Below are 25,442 nucleotides of genomic sequence, written 5' to 3'. Positions count from 1 at the left end.
ACCCCGCAAAACCGTGACCACACCAAACCTCATTGATTCTTATCGTACTGTTGACGTTGAAGCAAGTACGGGGTTTTGTGATCTCGCTAACGGACTTGCTGGTCTTCCTAGTCATGCACCCGGACGGCTGGGACGACAACTTAATTTACCTGTTCGGTCGCCGTACTTGAAAGCAGTCGCAGAGGTCCTTCTAATACAGCGAACAGAATTTAAATAAAAAAAAAGGAAGAAACAGCATTTGAAATAGCAGTTTGTGCAAAAAGAAACGTTCGTCAAACATACAAACTATATCTACTTTCTCGGCTTTTACTTTCAACAGTTTCTAGAAAAATCCGTTATTTGCCTACAAACTTTGCTCTGATTTATAACTTCCTAATTCATTTTCAGATCAGATAATCTGAGCGATAGTCCGACGCAGTGCGCCTAGAATTACTAGAATCGCTAGAAAAACCAGAATGTGCCCAGAAGAGTCATAGCCATTCAAGAAAAACGCTCGATTTTTAGACAACAATTAGCCGACTTTTTGTAGGTATTATTCCTTAGTTTATAAAATTATCACATCCTGCCCCTTACGCAGCGGCTGCAGCGGTAGTTTGTTCCGGACATCGCACGTAATAACGCTCTCAACGAGATGATCCCATTGTACTTCGTATTTTCAATATTCAACAATCACTTTAGCCTGAATCAAACTGCAGCAGTCGAAGGTGCCTGACGCTAATTACCGACCCTGTTATCGCGTATAGAGTACTTGCACACTATAACAGCGTAATTATCTGCGTGCAATCGATGACAAAGCCTTTACTTTGCTGGGACCTTTCATCTGCCACCAGCGCCAGCCTTCACTCTTTAAAACTAGGGAAACGTCATTGTCACGTCTTCATTATCGACACGCGGCACGGTTTCGTCATTTAAAACGTTGTCCGCTAACGCTGGTTCTTCTCCTACACCCCCCCGTCCGTCATCGTTGACGTCATTTGCTCGGGTGAGTTGCGACGTCAGCGCTATTTAGACTGCCAGATCGTCCTTTGATTGATGCCGATTTGTGTTCGTTCGAATGGATTCCACAGCAGGGGACCGACTGCTGGGGAGGGGGGTCACCCCTTCCCATCTTGCCTCCTTTTTTTGCCCTTTTCCTGACATCGACGGCTTTCTACCTAAGTAGTAAACAAAGACGATGCTGTGCGGCATTTTCTCGCTGCTGTTGTGGCACGTGCCCATTTTCTCTCCATAGTAGTAGTGCTGCTGATAATGAGGGGAATCGCACAGCACGCGGGGTTCAACGAGTTAGTCGCCTTGTCCACATACAGCACGGTAGCGGCAGCGACAAAGACAACAAATTGATATAGAGTGAATCGTTTTAACGAGATATAAAAAAATTACATGGAGCAGATAATACTTAGCAAAGACGAAATGTAGTATAACCAGTCATTCGGTATCTGCAATAACAAACAGCCACAGTTGATAAGATACCATAATACCGTGCTGCAGCCGATGAAGTTGCTGTAAGATTGGCTGGAGGATGTCCTGCTTAGAGCGGCGCAGCGCCACCGTGGCTGCCGATTTTCATATCGTGCTGGAATAGCACTCCAATATCGTTGAAAGATTTGCTAGTCACTTTTCGGCTATCTGATTATTATCTCTCCGGATGAATTAGATCGAGGCAAATACTATTATTACCATGCCCCTACGTCACCACACAACTGACGCTCAAGGGGGATTTTCAGATGTCTGTTATTAATAGTGAAATCTCGGCCACGCCATACTTTGCGGTTTCTCGATTAAGCTGTACGGCGGTATCTAGTTAAGCGCCGTAACTTGAAAAGTTTTATGACTCTCCTGGGGTAGGGAATGTAACGTGTGCCATTATATATACCAGATGACCGATAGAGCGGTTCGCGTTCATCCGTTGTAGACGTGAGACCAGCTCAAAGCCTAGGTCTTTCTCAGCTACGTAGCTGGCTCTTTCTTATTTGATATATCTGATCGACGTAGAGCGTCTTTGAAATGCTACCTAGACACAACTTATTCCCCATATATACCCCCCATATCGTATAAGCAGCTGAACTGAGTTTCCGGAAAATAATACAGAAAGAACCAATTTTTAGTCAGATACAGACCTACATACATGATCCGACATAACAAATGGTAGTCAAATTCCGTAGCAGTAAGCGGACGCATTAATATTCGCATGGTTATTATCTGTTTATAATGGTTTAGAAAACATCCATCCATTCAGAACTTGAAAGATGGTCACCTCATTTGAGACACTGTTGATTGTTTCGAATATATTAGGCTAATTATTATAATTATTATTAGCTTGACTCGCCTGATCATCCTGATAGATGCAAATTTTCGACTGATTAACGTGACTACAAAACAAGCAGACGCCACCACTCGACACTTTGCATCAACTGATAGACGATATAGGGCTTTTAATCAGCATCATGATAAATGGATTTTTCTTTCGTCATTTCTTAAATGAAATAGTGTATTACACTGTCGAGTTCGTGATCGTATTTAGAAATGACTGCCATTTAGAAAATTCTAATTTTACGGTTTGAAATGGGTACTGAGTCACACACACACAGAGGGTTCTCGCACTGAGGGAAACGACACCGCAGCCGCACCAGCAAAAACCAAAATGTGCAGTATATTATGATTTAGTCCTGTGTGATTTCAGCTGCTGGATATTTCCGCATCGGGAAAACAACTTTGGAAATAGGAACAGTATAGATCCGAGAGATGATGACAAAATAGGCTACATTATGCTGGGCACACAGTCGTTTGTCATCGCACTACCGGAGAACAGAACTCAGTTCATAAATAGTCATTCGAGAGAACCGTGACTCTAAGGGGCCTAAATATTATCTGTGATACAGTTGAAGCTTTTGTCGCCCAATGCGTTTATCTAAGTCGACTTGTGGTCTAAGTCGACTCGAATGGAAAACAGATGAAGACCGAGGTTTACCCAAGCGATGGCCATGTCCAATTGATCTTCGGTATACGTCTACCTGCAAAACTTCCTATATGAATTGCTTCTCCTCAAAGAGACGGAAGAACTATTTCGTTATTAATTGGTGATCGACCAGATACAGTGACCGTATAATGACGCTTCCCTATTCAGCACAACTGCAAATAAGAAATAAAATTCTACGAATCACCAATTCTTTGTTTTTTTTTTTCGACTATAAAGCAATCAGTATTTGCTATACACGCATGCTCCATCAATCAGCAAAGTAAGTGCTAAAGAGATACGATCGAGATCGATGGTTCCTTGTGGCGCGTAAGAGGAGAGGCCGTCCTGTCGATTTCTTCATGACAAAAACGCATCGTATCAGATCAAATGAAGCGGCGTCTCGATCAAGGTTGATGATCACGTGGCGTGAAAGGTATATTGTACCTTCATCAACTGTAGTCCACTGCAAACTACATAGGCCTTTAAGCATGTTATAATAGCTACGAGAGAACGTTGTAACTTGAGTGCGATGGAAGTTCGCGAGCGACCTCATATGAAGTCTAATGTCCATCTCATACCAATTCAAAATTAGTTAATCTGACTAACGCTTTTTTCCAATTCTTGTTTATTGCATAACCTATCAATGCTAGAGGACCTAACTGCATATATATGTATATAAAGGTTCTCTAGCTACTTAGGCAAACTTAGAAGGGACGAGGTGGGATTCTTCCGCATTTAGAACTGAATTACCGCATAAAAGACGGTCCTTATTCATCATCCTTAAGCTGATCTGAAGTACGAGACGATTTGAGACTACTGCCATCCTTTTTTGGATCCCTAAACCTCTTGCAGTGTGAGCTATCGAAGACCTCTACGACGTCAACGAACAACCACTTTATAGAGCCATACAAGTATCTTGTGGCGGTCGTTGTTTTCGTTTCGCTCAACTGTTAACGGCGTACGTCACAATGGCCGGTTAAAGAACTCAGCCTGGTTGAGATTGACTTCGACAATATGTGGCGCAGAAAAAACGGCATCGCCTGCCGTCGCCTATTCAGAACTTATCGAACGAGGAATCCCATGAAGTATTTGTGCCCAAAAAAAAACGCCCCTAAGCTCGTTTGCTTAATGCCGCTAGACTATTTTTTGTATATCTTTAGGAAAACTGAAGGCCATACACAGTCTGCAAGCTGAGAGTGTGTCTGGGACAGTGTTAACAATTTCGCTCGATTTTTGCAAAAAAATAATTGTGGACTATATTTTCTCTTGATGTTCAACAGAAGTTAGAAATGATCGCGTGAATGTCACAATATTTGAAACATTGCGACAATTCGCAGTATGATTTTGATCCTCGACAAATTGGCTCAGTACCTCAGACATGAATGATCTTATATTTTTTGTTCAAGTCACACGGCAAGAGATGACTAAGCTTTTGAATGTGTCCTGTTAATGCCCAGGAAGTAGAAAAAATACAAATAAGCTTGGCAGGCATCAGTAGATACTCCTTTTATGAATATCAATCAAGGGTATTAGAACAAAAAGATATAGATAGTCAAAGATAAATCAGTATCGACGCTCGGTCCCACAAATGGCATTGGACAACGAATACGCTGTAACAACCAAAAGAGTACTCCGTTTTCATCTAGTATCGTCATATATCATTTGTACGCGAGTTTATTGTTGATTGACTTGGAAAAAAGCCGGATCAAATTGATTGATGCTGAGAAAAGCACCCCAATTATGTGAATATAGCCATTTTTGACTTATCAATAGATTTTTCCGCTTGTTTACACTTTAATGAACCTTCATCGTCGAAAATAGTAACGTCTAGAAAAGGCAACGATTAGTAAACGCTGAGCAGGTAACGTCCTCCGGATTCATTAGTCATCAGTTCGGTGCGGGTTGTTTTTGTGGCCTTCCGGCCTTTGCTTTTCTCGATCCTCACTTCATAGTAACCCATTCGTTTTGGCAGGGTAATATAGCTGGTTGATAAGTGGGGCTGAGTCGCCATCGATTAAAATAACGAAGCGGAAACATGTGACTTTTCGAAAAGGTGCGTTTGAGCCTATGCGTGGCACTACTTGTTATATTACTGTCATCACCAAGCATTTTCAGGTCTTCGTTTTGAAGGACATCGTTCTAAAGTCGAAATCGAACTATATTCCTCAAAAATAAGCAAAACCCTATACATAGTCAACTCAATTTAGATAAAAATTATGTACGTAGACTAAGATACTTTCCGAAGCTCACTACACAGTGCTGCCTGTGTCCAGTGTTATTGCTGTATAAAGTGCCACATTGAAATTAATTTGAGAAAAATCTATTTTTTTAAATACAAAAGAGGCGTTCCAGGTAATGTACTCCGTTTGTCCGTCCAGGAAGGATGTAGGTCGATGTTACGACTCCGTACATACGCTAATGAAATCTAAGTAACAATTTTGTGTCATGGAATTGCTCGCCATCGGACAGCCAGATAAGCCCTAGGTAAGCGATTTACTGTTAACGATATTCCGTTCTCTGATCTCGCTCGGTAAACGGTTGTTGCCGTCGTTAGAAGCTCTAACAGTTTCCAACAACTTAGCTTAGATTTTTTTTAAACTTACCCAAATGTACACTATGCAGTGCTGCGGTCAGCAGTCAATGAAGTTCATTGAATGGCAGCTACAGAATGCTATTCTAAAAAAAATACTTTTCTATCATTTGAATCGCACTTCTTTTTAATCATTTTAAAGATATAATAATATAACTTTGCTTAACTTGGAACCGACAAACGTTCATATACACCAATACTGCCAATCTCTTTTCGAGCTCTACACGCCTTTCGGTCACAACTTTACATTGATCTACATGGTAAAATATGCACAACTATCTTTTGTGTAAATGTAAATTTGTTTATTTTTAAAGATGCTTCTACTGCGTGTTTTCAACCGCTACTCTTTAGCTCAGCCACTCAGCCAGGAGTAGACACTCCTGGTTTTTTCAAAATTTTTGGGTCGGGGACATCAAACCAATTTACCATTTTATACGATAGCATAACTCCTACTTTGTGGCCTACTTTGTTGAAAGCTGTATTAATGAAAGCGTGCGAACGCTGGCTGGACAAAAAAGAGCCAAACGTTTGGCATACTGAGCTTAGTGCTTATAGAACAATATAAGGTTGAGATATTTTCGGGTTTTTTTGGCAACTGATCGAAGACTAACTAACACGAATGTGTGATAGATTGTGCGATGAGCATACAAGGGAGTCTCTGCTTATTGGCACCGTACGAAGTACCGATGCCTGTATTTGTAAGGGTACGTGTAATCATCATTTAAATTCAGGGCATTGGTATGATCCTTTTTTGTGTGCCATTAATCGCCTATTAAGTACGGTGTGGATTTCAGTTTGGTGCTCCAGGCTTAGTACAAAATCAACCGCTTGAAAAAGTAGAATAGATATGAGTACAGTCCTCTCATCAACGAATAAAATTGCCTCATTTCTCCACATTCACCCAATACAAAATCAATACAAGTTGCATAAAGTTGGTCGCATTTTTTAGCCATAAGATCTTTAACGTAAGCGCAGAAGTGTTCTTCAGCCGCTGAAAACATGAAAGCGTACCATCGAGTCTAGTAAAGGAAATTTAGTTAGTAGATACTTTAGTTTTTTAAGAACATGTTCAAGCGGGTTGAATTCACTTTGGGAAAAATCTATTTAAAAAAAATATTTTTTAGTTTCGAAAGGCAACACTCAGTGCTGAAGTTTTCGCCCCTGGAGGACAACAGCGTTGTCGAAATGCATCGAAGATAGGTGAGGACATGGAGCAAAAGGGCTTTCAGCGAAAGCTTAGTTTACGAATGGTGCGAACGCTTCAGGAACCGAAATTGGATTGTTGAAGACCAGCGACGAGGTGAACAGATGTTAGAACCAAAACGCATTATTGCAATGGAGGAGAGTTTTTACAAAATCAGAGCTGTAATACTGACGGCTGCATCGAGTACAGCTGAAATTCACACGTAACGTGTCATAGAATCATAATCCAAATTCTGAAAATGCGGAAACTGAGTAAAAAGTGGATCCATGCCAGTTGGAAACGTGTGTGGTGCATTCCACGTCTATTTTGCGGAACCTTAATTTAAAAAAAAAAGCCCGCTTGAAGTATATGATCATCATAGACGAAGCGTAGCCCGATCTATACTGCTAGGCGCAAAAAGGACGTAAGTCCTGGCGGAGAATGCGGAGATAGGGTCGGATAGGCTTAAAGGTGAAGTAATGCTAATAGTCACAGTGGACATCAAGGACATCTAGTACTGCGAGATATTCGCCGAAAATTTGTGAAACAATGAACCCTACCCGCCATTTAGGGTTCTGCAAGAGATTCAATAAACATCGTCATGGCAAGTGAAAGCACACAGTCTGGTTCAACGGCAGACCTCATTGTCATGTTTCAACTACTTCCTGAATTGAGCAAAGGAATATCTAATGTTGGCTTCAGTTCGATTGTTCTCCCGGTTTAAGTGCATGTTGCTTTCCATGCCCTAAAAGGCGTAACTGGTAGTTATTTTATCGAAGCCATAGATGGAGAAATTACATTCGAGAACGCTGTCCAGAAGCTGCCAGAGGGCTGGAACAAATGTAAGCAAAATAAGGAAGAATATCTTTAACACACTGAAAGATCCTCATTCTACTAGCACAAAAATTATTTCATTTCAAAGTAGGATTCTGTTATAAGAGCCTAAAACATTTGAATAGCTTCTGTCAGCTGTTTGTCACAACGAGTATGCGTTCGTCGGCTATACTTGGTACCGGAAGAAAGCTACTTCTTTTTTAATCTTTTTTAAAGATCCATTTACTCACCAAGGTCGAATGAGGGGGGGTTTCTTTAAAGTATAAGCTAAGCTTAGGTAATATCTATTGCCAGATGGCTTCCACCAGAATGATTAACTCATAAAATCGAGGGCTTGTCACGTTTCCGATTATCAAGGTGCTTCAAAATCAAAAAACGATTTTTCTACTTCAAAAACGAAGATGGCAGGAATTTAAATGAAAGGGAAAACGATCATTAAAAGAGCACGCAATGCAATCTCTGGTAATTCAGAGATTCTTATGCAAAAATTGCCACATGTTTTCGAAATCAGATTATCTGTAGTTCATAAGTATGCTAATGTAGGCCATAATAGTTATTAACCTTTTGCCGACCTTTGGCGCTTTCTTGCGTCTTTTGGCCTATTTTATCAACTGTGGTATGTCCTTGGCACGCTGTCAACACACAATAATAAGTCTGATGCATTTTAAGCTTTGCGGCTTGTTTGAACGAAACCTCAGTTATTCAAAGCGTGGCCCCCTTTTCTACCTCAACGGTCAGGTAACCAAACTTCCAAGTGTCAGATGGCTTTCAACGTTCTTAACCAAACTCGATTCAAAATCGATCAAATCGAAAGTACTCAAAGTACTTTCGAGTAAGATGCCCAAACTCACTGGGGCTTCAAGTTCCCGATGTTGATGGCCAAATTCGTTGGGGCTTTTAAGTAGAAAATGACTCTCTTCTTTACCACACCCATTGGAGCTTTCAAGTACTAATATCGCTTCACTCATAGTTACGATTAAACTATTCGATTAAAATATTACGATTAATATTCGAAAAGTTACTTTTGAACAGGCTGGTCAGTGCTTCATTTAACGGTTGGGGGCTCGAATTGAAGATAAAAAAAAATAGCTTTTTTTTTTTATATCAGAATTTTAAACAAGCCGTATAAGAATTATATTCCACCGAGTATTTTAGGTAGCCTACTCCTCGTAAAGGTATTGAGCCGAATGCTAGATACTACGGCTTTGTTATATATAAATATATATTTTTACCCTTCTATGAGCCATTAGAGATCTAATCTAAATTTATACAAAGCATAGCTAAATTGACTAAGCACGTTGGAGAAAATTTAATCTAAAATATGCTTTATGCGACGCTAACGTGGTCCCAAATAATCCCGATTACCATATTGTAATCATGCAAACATTATAATATGAATTAATGAATAAATACGTCTACGATTACGTAAGTTGCTGCTAGTTGACGAGAAAATTAACGTAGTTCATTCTACTTTGGTTACTTACCAATTCATATGATCGTAATCCCCCTCATAGTTTTATTCTCCACGAAGGTATCCCCTCTCGAATAAGTTCAAGGGCATCATGGCCAGCTCTGCCAAAAGCAGCTTAGGCTTTAGTGTTTCAAATTCGCCAGAGGAGCTACCGAGATGCTAACGTACGCGGGCTGATGACGTGCCCATTTCCGGATCGGAAAATAGAGCACGTGAGTGCTTACGCAACTGAGGCATATATCGACTTGTGGAAAAAGTATGCTCCTTCCTACTCCGTCGGCTTATGATCTGCGAATTTGCCGCTGCAAGAAGGTGGAAGTTGACTCTATTGGACAGGGCGGTTAGCCGCAGTGGCAATGAGTACTGCCATGATAGTAGGATGTGGCTTGTCTGTGTGTACCTGTTGTCGTAAGATCTTAAAAAACGCCCCCGATGGCGTCGGGCGCCGGAAGGAGTCTAACCAGTTATTCGGCACTAGAAAGAACGGAATGCCACGTCCACTTTATGCTGGAGATTATGAAAGGGTCTGGATAGCGTGAACTAAGGGCAAATCCACTAGACGCTAGTGAAGGCCGGCCGCGGTGTACGGACATCCTGCCGGATCAGCGTGGCCGCGTTGCATTATATTATGAATGGATGTACTAAACGAAAAGGGAAAATTTTAACAGTGCCCGTACATCAATCGATCTTGGTAATTGTAATTTGTTAAAGTATCGCTCAAATACGCTACATAGAAAAAATTCAAGTGGAATTACATCTTAAGCTGATAGCAGGCCAAGAGCCTTAAAAATTTAAAAGTTCACGACGGCAGAAAGTTTGAAAATATGCAAAAAGACGCAGGAAGTTGAAAACATATTAACCATTTGAAGCTTATTTGGACGGTCCGTTCAGCAATTAATATTTTCCTCTCTAATACGGCCATTAATTTATTTTCAAAAACCCACAAAAATTTGACATTGTTCTTTGATCCGGAAATACTTCTCGGATTTTTTCAAAGCCATAGGAAAACTGGCAATAATAGAGTTTTTGGTTTTGGTAGAATTTCGTCCAGCGCGAAAGATAGTAGCTGATATTAGCTAAAGTTCTGTGAACGATCGTTGCTGCTTGCCGTAACGATTTCGTTATTTTTCTCTAAAAGAACAAAAGTTCTTCTGGTGCCAGAAGTAGGGATAAACGCCTGCCCGTCAAAGCTTTTCCCAATATAAGGCCACAACACTGGACGTGTTGTCCTGGTGGGAATTAAAAATAATTCATACGGTCCAGTAACTTGTTTCAAACTATCAATAAACCTGTACCTATTTTTCAAAGATACATATATATATATATATATATATATACCGCTGGTCCGAAATATCGGTTAGAATTTTATACCGAAACTAGTACCTGTTTTTTTTATTGTTTGCATACTGACCGCATATATAAATATATAGATTAAAAAAAAAAGTATTACGCATTTTATTTGTATTATAGCTCTTTTTATGGAATGAACAGTCAGAAGAAAAGGTCATAGCTAATAACGGAATACCAAATACGTATCTTAAAAACCAACGACGTCTAGCCAAAGCAGCATTATGAGGAAAAGTTCCGTGGGTGGGAAACTCTGCTCGCTCAGGTCGAATGTTATCTGCCCCCCAGGTAACTGTTTTTTCTAGCTGACTTCCACTATCATCGGTTCCAGATATCGTAATACTCTGGTCTCCGTCCAGGTCATTCATCTATGACGTTATCATGTTCTGCCTCGACATTTGGCGTACACCACTCCGTCGTAGAGTAATTCGTGTCCGTGTTTGAGACAGTGCTGCCATTATCTATGGACCAAGCCGGCTCAACTGCTACCCGGCGCTTACCAAAAATATCGCTAGATATTAGAGATAAGCTTAAGCGTCCTTCAGCGTCCTTTCAGCGTGAGGTAACTTTCTCACGATTTAATAAAAGTTTAGCTGATGATAAAAGTTTGGCTGAATTTGCATACTCTTGCTTTAGACTTGAATGTCTGGTGGATAAAACGTATCCTAAGCGCATTATATCTGATTGATATTATTGTCCGCTTTCTACCGCTGACATTAGGTTTCTATAGTTCTTTCTTAGCGAAAATACAACGATGGATATAAGCAGATATGGCTTAAAGCTAGCTCGTACGTGTTTAAAATCGATTCTAGAAGATCGATGATGTTAGCCGTACTGATTTGTCTTTTATCCGGTTGGCCTATAAAGTTCCCTACGTTTCATTTTACGTAAAAACTATTATTCACAGTTGCCTTCCGTCACATTATCGCCGCTCTTATTTGAGGGTATTTCATAACAGATAACGCAGAGTCGCAATTTGAAATCATACTTCAAAAGAATTTCTCCAAAGTTAATCAGAATTTGATTGATAAGTGATACCCGCTGCGTGCTCGACTTCAGTGATGTATCCTTTAGGGATTATATACAGGTGTCTTGAGCTACCATTCGTAAATAGGTATTTAGAGAAAAAAGAAATTATATAGGAATTCGATAGCAGCTAGTTGTGGCTAAAACAGCGGTTGTTACGTACGCCATCTATCGTTGCACGAGGGGCAATTTTTATCTAAAGCAGATGGGAATTAATTTTCCTGTACGTACATTTCCCATCTTTGTGCTAACACTTTCTTTATGGTAATACAGCTAGACGCATCGGAGTCAAGATACGCAAAGATCCTAATGCCTATAAAGTTCAGCTCTACGCATGGGGCCTCCATTGCGCTATGACCAACTGGGACAAATGCTAAATTAGCTACAAAAGCTAGAACAAAAAGCTTCCTGCTAGTGCAATGCAATGGCACACGAACTTGGACATAAAAAAAAAAACACTATATCGCATTTTATAGTGACCTACTTTACAAGCATAGAATGAGGGCCAGTCACTATGCTAATATTAAAACCATTCTGTTAGAGCTCAAAATAACAGCGAAGGTACCTGAACCAGTCTCCTTCACCTACGAAAAGAATACAGGAAGGGGCTACGTTTCTCCTTGAACTAAATATGATGCACACATGGAATCGGGTAACTTACAATGCCATAGATAACAAGTTACAGTAAGCGTGATGAACTTGTGTCGTTTCGCTTTACGGCTCTCAATTTAACGATAAACGTAACTTCGATCTGCTTTGCGTTGGGGTCACGTCATTCTCTCTGACGCAACAGTGGCATAAGCTGCAATTAGAATGATGATAGCACTCTGCTGTGTCAGGAAGTATTGCTCTTCGATGTACAGGTATGTTTTAAATGTTGCAGTACGATATTGATAAAAAAAAAAAAAAGAACGTAATACGGTAGCAGTAATGCAATTTTCGAAGGACCAACAATGGAAAATACGTACCACTATTGTCAAATTCCTGTGTTAGGACAAATATTTCGAAAACTGTTCCTATGAAGCAAGCGCCAAGATTTAGGAGAACGGGTCTTGTAATTAGCCGCTCGAGACCGTATGCAGATCAATGCGTCGTAGATACATTTTTCTCACAAAGAAGTGCACGGCTAACTTAGCGTAGAAAAGGCTTCTATAAAAGATCTAAGTAGGTTTAGGCCTGAATTGCATGCGAGAGTAGCTAGGTCGTGGATACCTTATCCAGAGACGTACGATTTCTACGGTAAGCCAAGCTGTACGATCATCATACGTGAGCTAGTTCAAGCTAGACCTTATTTAGGGTAGAGATTGATTGGAGTCAATAGGATACAATTTCCCCAGTGACTATAGGATTGCACAACTGCGGTTGTTTAAAGGGAATAGTTAAAAGTTATTACGAATTTAACATGACGTAAATGCTTCTCTTAGCGCTTGTGATATTATTAGCTGGCCGTAAAATGTGCCTATGATTAAGACGTATCAGAGAAAACCTATTCTCGACATAAACGTTCATACAACGATATGAAATATGCTATTTCAAAAATACTCTTGATGCTTTTATTAATTGCCCTGTACTTTGTATATATAGTTGAAATTATCTTGAAAACTATAAAACAAAGCTAGTGAATGTTGAATAGAGACAAAATGGTTTTTACTTTGTGTAGCAGCCATCTTGTGTTGTATAACCGACAATAATCAGCATAACATTAGCAACCTGACATTCTTCTATTTGTCTATGCCTAAAATGAACATGTTAAAATTGAGCAAGTAACGTAAACAAAGACTAATTCTGATTATAGGTGGTGATTTTTCTCAGGGGTTGCCTTTGTACAGGTCAGAGGATATGGAGTGTCGCACAAAACAGTTGCATCCTGAGGGAATTTTCACGACGATCTCGTACGGCTCCAGTGACGACGTGTTGATTGCCGTTAGCCCCCTTTTGAAAAAATGGGTTCTACATATACTACGCTGGTTCGGAAGCGAGTACGGGACGAGGGCTGGGCATGCTGCGCCGGTGTCCCTGAAATCGAACAAAAGTACGTTATGTAAAACAGTTGTCTGCAAAAGAGTGTGACGTTTGTGGCGCGAAAATTCAAGCGGAAATTTGCCGATTGGTTAAACTAGCTACCTATTATCACACAAGACAAATGAGGATTTGATAGCGGATATTAATGTGGGTACTTCGCTCGATCACACGATATAAATAGATTCCGCGGCGCTAGCTTTAGCCAAGTTCCTTCAACTAATTAGATAGACGCGATTTCTCCTAAACGGGTAAAATACCCAAAATTCAGAAGATTTTTTCAGTTAAACATTTAGGGGAATCATAGTTGAACTGAAAGGCAGAAGGCTGCTAGTTTATACGAGGCAATAATATGTGGAAAGGCCGGCCGCCCAAAGCTCTAATAAATTTTAAGTCTGTACCGGACGTAAAGCTCGAAAGATTTTTAGTGGGACATAAGATATCGAACTCTCCAAGCACCGTTGTAAACCAAGGGATGTGTTGAAGTTCGGGGAAGTGTATAAGGTTCTCTTGAAGAGGCCCTAGGCTTCATTTACAATACATAGTCTTTAGTAATGGCGATTGATAATATTCGAAAATCGCTTATTTGAGTTGGATACATTACTTAATGGCAAGTAACGTCTGCACGGAAAAATTGCTTGTTAAACCTAAAGGTCCTTAGGTGATTCAGCTTCGGTAGATAAATAGAAGATCCTAATCTTCTCACCACTATGTGCATCGTTACCTGTATCCATCAAATAGGTCCGCTTCTAATAATGTCTGATCGATGCTGCGGTAGCCATGTGTTTGTTAATTTCGTGAAGTGACACAGAGATGGAATGGGCATATATTTGAACCTGGACGTAAACACGCTTGGATCGTACAACATTATTGAGAGTAACGATAGGAAGACGATTCGTATGTGCACTAATGTCTTCTTTCGTTCGCAAATAGCTAGAACCCTGTGTCCTAACAGGCTCTTAATGCAATAATAGGTCAAGCTACTATTATTCAGGTCTGTAATAGGCGGGAAGCTGAAGATCGTATATGAACGAATTCTTTTTCAAAGAACAGATGAGCATAAGCACCGCGCTCTGCAGATAAATAAAATTTTAAGACATTGTTACGAAAACCATGAGAGTTTACTAAATTACTGCTTTCTGAATATCCCGAAAGTGGCATGCTTAATTATTGGCATTTTTCTAGGAACGCAGACTCGCCTAACTAATAGGTTTAGGTATTAAAAACACTCACCTGCAGTGCTCAGTCTCCACAAGCTGTTGATAGTCGCCGCTGTCTGGATTCAGTAAAAAGTGTTTCACTCCATACACGTCCTTTGCGGCTTTTGGCATATAGTCCCTTTTGAGTGAGTCACATAACTGGAAGACAAACAAACGCATCTTATATCTATCTATATATACGGACGTGTCTGGTTTAATAAATATAGTTTACAAAAGAGAAAAAAACTATGAAATGTTACGAATAAACAAATGTTTATTCGAGATGGTACCACGTGACGCACAATTAAACCGGTATTATTTATCTATATCGAGGTATTTTGAAAAGTACAAGCTGCAATGCATTCAGGTGCGCCTTTTTAAAAACTTTAAAGTCCTCAAACCAGGGCGGCATCTTTAGCTGAATTTATTATTATTATGCCAGCGTTTTCGGTTGAAGTGTCCCGCTTCATTGACTAGCAGGAACTTGACACTGTTTAAGCGCATTTTGTGATGAGTTGTTTTTGATGCATCTGCAAGCTAACGTCTAAGCTTTTTCAGAAATCTAAAATGCTTAATGAGTCCAAGTTAATATGAAGCGCTATTATGATATGTTACTCACTGGAATATAGTGGTCTTCGTCGCGTAGAACTGCGGTGACCCCAGGGGTGTAGGTAGCAAGTTCTGGTTTTCGCTTTTGATAAAACGTCTTGAGAAAAGGCATATTTTTCATAAGGACATCTATTTGCACCTCACTTCCATGAAAGGGAACAGCAATACAGGGAAGTAGACCATTGCTTAGAAATTGCAGGAAATCATTATACGTTCATACGAATTCCCTCATGTGCTATTTGCTGAACCGCAATGCTATATTCAATACGGTAGTTGAACACTACCTTTTGGTGGAATCCGACTAAAGCCTTATTGAGGCCCAAACAAATTCAAAAAGCCAATGATGCAAAGTTGACACATTGGCAAAGCTTGGTAAGCCCACTTGTAAGTAATAACTAACTTTAATAGCCTGCACTTGACTGGTGCGTCAAAAGTGTATCTTGTCAAAGCAGTATGTATTCAATATTAATCGTTTGAACTCTGTATGTTTGCGAAGCTTCATCTAAAAACAATTGTTGTAATTCTACTGTGGCCACGATCCCAGTCGCAACGTGTGGCAAGAACCATGTTGATGTTTCCCTTATATCGTGCTTGCCCCCATCATGCACTCTCACCAGCCTTGTAGCTCAAAAGTGAGCTCTATAAGTATTCTTGATACCTTCTTCTCTCTTATTTTAGCTAGGATTTAACGCTGCATTTTCCGTTTCCAAAGCTACAGCGTTTTAACAAAAAGCTTTGCTAATCTACGCAAATAGCTAGAGAGGAAACGCAAAGTCGACACGTAGCTATGCAGCCAACAGTTACTATATCAAATGAGTTACTGCGGCTAACCTAGAAATGAGGTGACTACAGGTATCGTGTGAAGAAAAAGCGTAAGTTTTCATAACAAAGAATGTGGGCACTTACTCGGGCAACGGGTGCTTCTCATCGGCGCAAAATGGGTCACATCCGTCGATGTCTATCGAAGGCTTCTGGAATTGATCCACTGAACAAGAACGACAATTTTTATTCTTTTTTTTTTTTTTTTATCTTTCGAAGTATGTATTAGTATGACTACAAAGCAATTATCAAAATCATCTTTGCCAACTGCCAACATCAGTGAGCATAAATCTGAGCTGTAAATAGACATTACTATCTACTTTTGCTATTGTAATACGTAAAAAAAACCTCTGCCTCTGTGCCACATTATCGGAGAAAAACAGCTCTTAATTTAATTTCAAGTTTCAGGGTTACTGTTCTTACGGTGACTTTGAACAGAGCCAAAGGGCTTCGGGAGATAGATAAGACAAAATTAATAACCGCAAAAATGATACCTTTGTTTCTGTGGCAAGCATGCTACGCTAAACTGGATAGTTTAAGATTTCTGAACACTACAAAGACAGCCAAAAAGTAAACAGATCAATTGTTAGATATTACATGCTAATATCCACCCTGGTACCAGTGTCGTATGCCGCGTGAAGAATCGTACGCAATTGTCGTATAGGGGAAATATCTGCTTGTATACCGTACCATAAACAAGATTATCTTCCATAGTTGAATTGCCGATTGCCATATTTATGCCAGAGTCTACCGATGTCACATTGCGCTCACCGTTGGTCGGTGTCCGCGATACCACTGAAAGTATCGCTGTCAAGAACTGAAATGAACCCAGAATGAAAAAGGCAAGGTTTAGTGTACTACATTGTAGTATTGTAGAAGAAGAAAAATGACTTTTCTTCACTCTTGCCAGATAACTGCGTATATATTTTTTAAAAGAGAGACCACGCACTTATTTTTAGAAAAGAGTATATATATATAGTAACTTATTCGTTTTTCCGCTTATTTAGTTTTCAAAAGTTTCCTATAATATGTCTCTTTAGTTAATTTAGCCTTGGAGAGATACTTGAATAGATTGGAAAAAAACATGAAAATATGAGAATCTCTAAGGCCAACGATTTTTTTAGAATAATTACTTAAATCTTTTTAGTTATACATATTATATAATGAACGAATGAATGATTTTATAATTCTTCGATTCTATGATTCTTGGATAAAATCAGTCGTTCGTGATAGCATAAAGAGTAACGTATTTGCGTACTAATCCTAGGAACGGATTATGGTTTAGGTTCGGGTGTGGACATAGAGGCATTTCGTTTCGTGCTGGGGGCCAGTCGGCGACACAGGACGTAAAACTCGAAATAGAAAGGCTGACTAGGAGCAGTCCCTCTTGAAAAATGTCTCACCTACTCGCGTACGTTTAGAACTCACTTTTCCTAGGCAAATGATTCCGTGTATTTTGCACGTTTGACGCTTCGCATTTCGAAGTGAGAAAAATACATGAGAGCAGCTTGGGCCGAAACAACTTTTTATGGAAGGGATTTAAAGGTAGAATAAGAATTTTTTGGTATAAAAAGAAATACCATTTAATATAAAAAGATATACTGTTTTATATTTTGTTAAGAAATAAACTTTAGAAGTAGTGAAAGTGTTTAGCGGACTATACTGAAAAATTTCAAACGAATTACTCTCTCAAATATTTGTGACCAACTTCCGTTAGAGGATTTAACACGCAAGGTTCATGCTTAGAAGATGCATGCGGCAGGTATCAGGATTTGCATTATGAATTCCCATTCTTTGTAATGTGACAGACCTGCTGTAGGAAACTAGTAAATAATACATTTTATTTCATAGATAAAATTTGTTGCGAATATGTACCGCATATGTGCGCATACGCTTCTATACCATGTATATGTGGTTGATAAAACATGAACATCAATATAATAGTACAGACATAGAGTTACTACTGCGGTTCGCCATTAAAATCAAACTTAAGGAAGCAGCTTCTATAACAATTAAAGCAACTCGATTACCTTTCTTAAGTTTTCAAAGAGGTTCATTTTCAGTTTGCAGATTTCGATGGTCAATCGACGTAGGTCATACAACCGACGATGGTATTGTGTAGCAACAGAAGCTTAGCGCGACGTTTATTCCTCACTTCGAGGCAACCGTACACATTCACACACACATATCCGTGCTCATATATGGAACGATGTTTCGTTGAAACAAAAGACAAGGCAGAAACATAGAAAACAGCAGATCATGTTCAACAACATACAGTTCCCGTCGCGAGGCACAACAGGCGGCGGGTCCGCGTCAGGTTGTTGAGAACGGACGAAGGAAAACGTCCTGCGTTCGTTCAACGGCATACAGTAGCCCTGTCCATCGTGGTGATGATGCGCGCGCCACCAAACGAGAACCGACATCAGTCGCTTGGATACAGTTGTTTCATCATCTGTGTTCAAAAGTGGTCCATAACAGTAGAAGGCATGGAGAGGACGAAAGCGATGCAGCAGTATTACAGAGAGTTGCCGTCTGTTTGCTCGCGTAACCAGCGGCAAATAACGGTGAAACCGACGATAAGCTACAGTCCACTTCCGGCATTGCCCGAGCGACACCTGGCGGAATTTTAACGAAGCATATGACATAACGATAATACGGGTCTTGGCGGGACGGTCGATTAGAGGGAGGGTAGCGTTGTGTAGCAGGCATGCGGTGATTGCGCAGTTAGTGACGATACGTCTCAGTAACAACCGTTAGAAATGAAGTTATGATTTCAAAATTCACCGAAAGATTCTGTACGGTGCCGTCTGGTTAGCGGAGCCGGTCAAACAACAACAATTGTTGCTAGCTGAGACAACGGTTCGGTAAAGGTTTGCCCGTCTTGCAATGTCTAATCGATCGACTGATCTTGCTCATCCGATCGAAGGCAAAGCGATCTGCTTGAGCAATCGGCTGTAATATTTCCAATTCAATCAGATGAAAAAGATCGACAGGCCGCGACATCCACAAACAGCTACACGCGACGTTGTTTCAGTTTTTGAATTTCCACTGACAAAGCGTACGCAGAGGCCATTTAGCCTATGAATGTATAGCGCTTACCCTGTGTCACGTCACGCGATAAGGCTGGTATCGGACGTCTGGCGATGATCGTGATGAGGAGTAAATGGTATAAAAATGCGGCGTGAAGTAAAGGAACTATATTACACTCTAATAACAACAATAAGAGTAATGACATTAGATTGTCATCAATGCTTATATCTCAATGTATTAAACCGTATGCCTCATCTTCAGAGGTGACAACACGTTGGACATTCCAGCCAAAGAGTGGGGATTATTTCATCCTAGCACTAACTTATTTTTGTCAATGCCTCTCGTAGGTAATGGTACCTATGTTCCCAATAGCATATGATACTGACATAACCTAACCCCGCGATCACAGTGGGTTCCAGAGCCTATAGTACAATACTTTTATTTTTCCCATTTTCATTTTAATTGAACTCATCACACGAGCTAATATTATTAGAACCATGTATGGTGCGAAATAGACCCACTAATTGAAAACCACAACTGAAGACCTAAAAAAGATTTGGTGCACACGGTTTGTCGGAGGAAACCGGTCACATGACCAATGACACATTACCAATAAGTGCCGATAGTCAATTGGGCCAACTACTTTTTATCGTAAGCTGAGTCAAAAGTTTGATGAGACGGCCAGCTCTAAACTGCGGTGACTAAACTGAACAAACGGTCGCTAAGTTGTGCTTTTCAAAGGGTATTTGATTAATGGAACCTTTACCTTTCCAATCTGATGAACAGATAGGGCTAATTGGAAGAAGCCCTTTATAGGCAATCAACTAATTCACCACCTTTCAGGAAATTTACGTTGCTGTCAAGAGGTCGTACTTGAGACGTTGAGGTACTTCTAAAGCTACTACAAACTATGCTATTGCCAGCCAACCATTCATTGTCGTTGCAGCTTGAAAAGCTGGGCTGTAAAAAAAAATAGCGTCAGATATTCTAAATTGTGTTAATGAATTAACAAGTGCAGTACCACCCGTCGCGCATATGGAGCCTTGCGATGCGACTATATAAGTATGGTAATTGAATCTAACAGTAATAGTCTATCTGAAAGATCGTTTAGAATTTGCATCCAGGTAATATGGTTGGCGTGATGCTGGCCTAAAACACTCACTGCGAATGATGGACCCGACGTTACTCTTGTTTTTAACCCTCTGCTTGAGTCCAAACCAGAAAACCCTCTAAAAAGTTATCGCCCCCTAGTGTGACCACGACGAATATATCTCGAAACTTAGAACTGCGTAACTAATTTCACCGATTTGGTGTCATTAGATGAACGAGTCTTCTGCTTTATTGGAACTGCATGTCCTAAAACCCTGCGCACCCTCGGCTAAACCCCCCAGCGACATTGGCCTACGAAAGGCCCTAACAAAGTAATAGGGAAGGACTAACTGTTGATGCTTATTTGGTCGTTTTATGTATAAACGTTAAATTTGGTAATTGTTTCGAACATATGAAATATCCGTCCTATGTATGCATTAGAGCGTTTAGAATTTCTCAGGAGTCTTCAATGTTTAGATCCGTGTTTATTAATGTTTGTACATTTTTTATTTTCGATCCATAACTTTAAATATAGAGTTCAAAATATTTTAGGTTATTTGCAAGAACGTCATTGACGCAGAACGATTGGTTCAATATTTTGCCTCAGAAGATATTAATGGTCGTCGCCCGTGAGGGCTAACGGTTAGAAAAAAATGCAAGTTCACATTTGCCTATTGTGTCTACGGCGTACTTGCTTAGAAATCTAAAGCAAAAATCACTTGCAGATACCTTTATACATGCACATATCGATACTATAGGAAAATCACTATATATGTTATAGGGATCATTTGCTAGCTTAGAGTATTATTTGATAATTGATATGAAGCTATCGAGCTTCTTATAGCTTGGCCACTGTGGTAACGAAAATACTCGACATAGACATGGAGAGTGCTAAATTTACGTAGGTCTCTAGCATTGTCTGATTTCAGTGTCCCATACAAAATACATGCTTCGCTATCTACCAATCCATAAACGCTAGTTTATACATTTCCATGAAGATCTCTGTATCCGTGGTCGACGTCTATGCGCAACAAGTTAGTACGATTTACTTAACGTTAAACAGTTTCTTTATTATATGACATATTTCCATATATAATCGAGATCAATAAAAGGTGTTCATGATCTTTATCATAAAGGACTGTTGTCAATTGCGGCGTTTCTTCGAAAAAATTTCGATTTTCGAACTTATTCAAAAAAGCTGTAGAATTATTTAGAATGACAATGAGCATAATTTCATAAGAGTAATAATCTGCCCAATAACCACGTTTTACTGCACCATGACTAGAGAATAAATAAAAAAAAAACTGGGATAGATTAGCATTGGCGATCCGCATTCAGGGGCAACAGTGTATTTAGTGCAAAATGGTGCTTTCAATAGGAACCTGTCTGGGCCACTGTATGCCTTTGAGGCCCACTACTTTAATTATACATAATTAAGAAGTATAGCTGACTATGTACATAATTACCCAGTGACTCCTGCTAGCAGTAATGGTATAAATAGATAAGTAGGATTGTCGTCGCTAGATGTAGCAGACTTGCTCAACAGGCGAGAAGAGGTGCATAATAGATTTGCAGCAAGATGACTGCATATCTCATAGATTTTCAAATATAAATAACATAAATTAACCGAATTTAAAAAAAAATTAACAGATGCCCGACACTAAAAGATCGCATGGAAACATTTACAATTGGGCCCGCCTTATCAGCTTGTCGGTGCTCAAACTCATACAGGAAGCTATGATAATCGACAAGCACCGCTTGTATATTAACTGCATTTGTAAAAAGCGCAGCTTCTATTAGACTTCACTCAATTCTTGGTAAATATGTCCGTATCGCTTCCGGAAGAGAAATCAATGTGTCTACGTATGAACTGACATCCGTTGAAGTTCATGACGCAAATGATGTCTGTCGAGTTGTTTGTCTGCCGATAACTCACCATGAGTAGGCAGAGCAGTAGATTCAGGTTGAACTTTAAAAACTAGTTCAAGCTTAGAACAAGCACGCGTTTACTTTCCATCAGCGAGGAGCATGATCTTAACAAGGAAAAGTTACAGCTGTGAACTACTAGTTGGCTTCCGTGGATACGCTCCTGGATACCCTGATTACGATTTTGAACCATGGGCTGGGGAAGAGATAGCGTGGAAGTGCCCTCGATGCTGCGAGGGTATCTTGCTATTATACCCGTCATACCGACTGAGTCACACATAGCCGCGTCGACCCATTATGCGCTTACCAATACTCATCGCCAGGATGGCGGGTTGAATTTTTCCAATGTGGATCAGTTCATCCGAGAATCGTTTTCTAACATGACACCCCCTTGTTGCACGTCGGGATTAAATAAGCGAGGCTTTACCTTACAATGAAGGTCGGCAATCGTGTTTGCCGCTGCGTATTCCAACCGGACATATGCCCAGGTCATAAGCCTGGCTGCCTAAAACCGACAGCTACATCCATACTTTTAAACTGTTCAAATGTCTTATTTTTGTATTCGAAAGCTTTATTTATTTAGAGAAAACGAAAAGTGACACATGTTTTTTTACAGAAGCATTTCACTTGTCTTCGTTCGTTCCTGAACCTGGCAAATCCTAATGATAATAATAAATAACGCATCACGAGCTATAGCACTGCTATCATCCGGCGCGTGCAAGGCGGCCATTTGTGCGACAAGCGAAAGCGCTGTAAAGTGTAACCGCGACATTCGACATAATAGGCAAAAAATGTGCCTCTGTTTGAAAAAAACAATTGTCCATTGCTAGAGATGCAGATTAAAACACGATCATATAGAAAGTTCGGACACGCATACAGTGAAAACATTAGAATATAGATAAAGTTAAAATTTACTGACCTAGAGGGAGACAGTAGCACAGAAAGAAAAACATCTGAAAGAAATTTTTAATTTAGATAGCAAGTGCACGCTTCAGAAAACACAATCCGAAACGGCACCAACGCATGTGTCGGACGACAATTGTCCCGCTTGGCCTATCAATACAAATGGGCAGTCGAGCCGCCAATGACTATAATACGCTTGAAATTTTTTCCCCTAAAATTTTCACGCTACCTTTGTTCCTGAAACTAATAAAAAGTGAGAGATTACAATGACAACTACATACATCCACGAGTTTAAAGCTGAGGTGAAATGAAAAAAATCATCCCAGCATCATCTTAATTTCGTAATTTTGCCATCTTAATGTTAGCGGTGGGTGCTTAATTGATGCCATAAGCACATTCAGAGGGTAATAACAAAACACCGGAGGTGTGAATTCAACAACGGTTACATAATAATAGTGCGTTCGTAGAAGGTAGTTCTTCTGAAGTTTCGTCGGCTTCAGAAACGCGAAGCTGTCGTCACTCTGCTATCGTTAGATATCATAAAAGCATGTTCTGATTGAGTTGTTTATTTTTCGTCGCTATAAATTTTCTATCACATTCGACTACTTCGCATGTAAAGCCTTAGGCAATTTCGAAGTCGGACCAGTATTAAGTCCACTAAGCTAATAATAGGCAAGTATGCAACCATTATATTAAATGACATGATTGCCTATCATTACAAGACATCAGTTGAGATGAGGTTTCTACCCCAATACTTCTTCCCCTTTCTTTAATTTATGACATTACATGTTTACGAGCACTTCATTCGAGAACTTTTTGGAATTTATAGCTAAATATCAATCGAAATATTATATATGTAGTAAATGATAGCTCAGTATAAGGCAACTCAACGAGTCGGTGAAGATCCTTGATATGATGAATGACATGAAGAAATTCGGAAGTCCATTGTGAAGGAACTCCTAGAAAACGTTACCCTGAAAAGTAGTTCCCCTTTTACAACAGTTACTTTAGTTAAGACAACATTATAACTTTTTATAATCTGTGTACTTTGCTTAACCCACGACGAAACGACAATTTCCGCGTACGGCGACGTTTGTTTATCTAGGTAAAACGAGGGGAAAAACATTATGAAAGTGCGCGGGTGTGTGTGAAGTTGATCAAAGTTTTGTCGTTTAGTTCGTTATGGTCGTATGTTGTGTCGTAGTAATGGCGGTATGGTGCTTTGGACTCCTCAATCAAGCAGTAAGCGAATATATCGGAAATATCAAATAGAAGGCAAGCGAAGGTAACGATTTATTGCTTTGCATGCTGTGCACAGCTAGTATTCCCGTATGTGAGTCGCATACAGCCTATTGTACTTGTTTTATGATTTCTTCGTCGTGTTTTGCCCTTTATTGTGGGGCAAAACTGTGCCGCCAGGGAAATGTGTAGGATAGCACCGGGGCTGCTGTGTGTCTAAATATCAATTTGCTGTGAGTGTTTTTTTCTGCCACAGCTACGACAACCGCTCGATGCCACATATATATCTGCCAAGGTAAACAAACTAGTGCACGATTTCGGGGAAAAGTGTCGTCCGTTAGTTTGTGTCTGTATGGAATAAGAACATGCTACGCAGGGGCGGGGGGCCGTCTTGTTGTCTCCGCCACTGGCAGACGGTTCGGTTTTATGATTCACTAAGGAACAGTTTCCCACGTTAGTTAGTGATATTTATGAGGCGCATGGCACTCATGTATGTATTCTATAAGAAGGGTGAACGGCTTGTTCATCTCGTTCATTCTCATTATCTGAATCATCATCGCATGATCCATGGCCGCCACCGCCGGACGCCACAACCGCCGATCCTAAGATGAATCCGGAAAGCGAGAGGCCGACCCTGACGAGCTTGGTGCGCTGTAGAGAAGTCAACTAACCATCTCGCGTGTACTCCTACATCCAGCGTGTTTTCTTGTTTGCCTAGAACAAGCGTTCTGTTTATCTGTATGATAACGTTACTCATTTTATCTGTCGTTATTGAGACCTATGGTGAGATCCTGAGAGCTTGCCATCACGTCGATATTTAGTGTCGCGTTTAGGAGTTTTAGAATTGATAGGAGACGCTCTTAGGCATGGTAAGCAGGATACGGCATTACAAAAACGGAAGCATTCGTGTATCGTAAAACACAGTTCGGGTAACGTGAACTGTGTAAGTTACAACTTCCAGGGACGCTTACATAGGATTCTTCACTATTCCAACAGGCGTCAGTGTTTTCGTGTTTGACTTCACGTTTTTTCCTCCATAGGTCCTTTTGTCAATCGCGTGCTCATTCACACGATTAATATTATAAGACTTTTAGCTGTTGGTGCTTCGATAGAGCATTATGCAAAATTGAGATATAGTCCTTCGTTCAAAATGAACGACATAGTCTCTCCGATCATCTAAGGGAATCTAGGACTAAATAGAG

At 40.1% G+C, this 25,442-nt stretch overlaps 1 protein-coding gene and 1 long non-coding RNA gene across 3 annotated transcripts; one reads left to right on the top strand and one right to left on the bottom strand.

Moving 5' to 3' along the window:
• Positions 1 to 4,924: 4,924 nt before the first annotated feature.
• LOC147758246 (uncharacterized) lies at positions 4,925 to 7,356 on the top strand. Its single transcript, XR_015330180.1, has 3 exons — positions 4,925 to 5,009; positions 5,298 to 5,440; positions 6,671 to 7,356. It is a non-coding gene; the product is annotated as an uncharacterized LOC147758246 (long non-coding RNA).
• Positions 7,357 to 12,932: 5,576 nt separating this feature from the next.
• On the bottom strand, positions 12,933 to 18,622 carry LOC111243084 (uncharacterized). 2 transcript variants are annotated; one of them, XM_086992788.1, is made up of 6 exons: positions 18,084 to 18,622; positions 16,651 to 16,870; positions 16,141 to 16,219; positions 15,245 to 15,377; positions 14,660 to 14,784; positions 12,933 to 13,423 (listed from the first exon to the last, which is right to left on the bottom strand). In XM_086992788.1, the coding sequence occupies exons 1-6, from the start codon at positions 18,108 to 18,110 to the stop codon at positions 13,216 to 13,218; spliced, it is 792 nt and encodes a 263-aa protein (XP_086848914.1). In that variant the 5' UTR covers positions 18,111 to 18,622; the 3' UTR covers positions 12,933 to 13,215. The 2 variants fall into 2 exon arrangements, with proteins under 2 accessions (XP_086848914.1, XP_022643883.1); XM_022788148.2 differs by having other exon boundaries at positions 16,744 to 16,870; positions 18,084 to 18,620.
• Between the last annotated feature and the right edge of the window lie 6,820 nt (positions 18,623 to 25,442).

Source organism: Varroa destructor, unplaced genomic scaffold (assembly GCF_002443255.2).
Source record: "Varroa destructor unplaced genomic scaffold, Vdes_3.0 BEIS01000001.1, whole genome shotgun sequence".
Taxonomy (NCBI): domain Eukaryota; kingdom Metazoa; phylum Arthropoda; class Arachnida; order Mesostigmata; family Varroidae; genus Varroa; species Varroa destructor.
The sequence above is the reverse complement of the archived record's forward strand: the minus strand, read 5'-3'. Positions and strand labels throughout refer to the sequence as shown.

Coding starts and splice junctions, on each gene's coding strand:
- LOC111243084 (XM_086992788.1), bottom strand. CDS start 18,110: ATGAACCTCTTTGAAAACTTAAGAAAG. Junction 15,378..16,140: donor GAGAAGCACCCGTTGCCCGA/GTAAGTGCCCAC, acceptor CTTTCATGGAAG/TGAGGTGCAAATAGATGTCC. Junction 14,785..15,244: donor ACGAAGACCACTATATTCCA/GTGAGTAACATA, acceptor TTTGTCTTCCAG/TTATGTGACTCACTCAAAAG.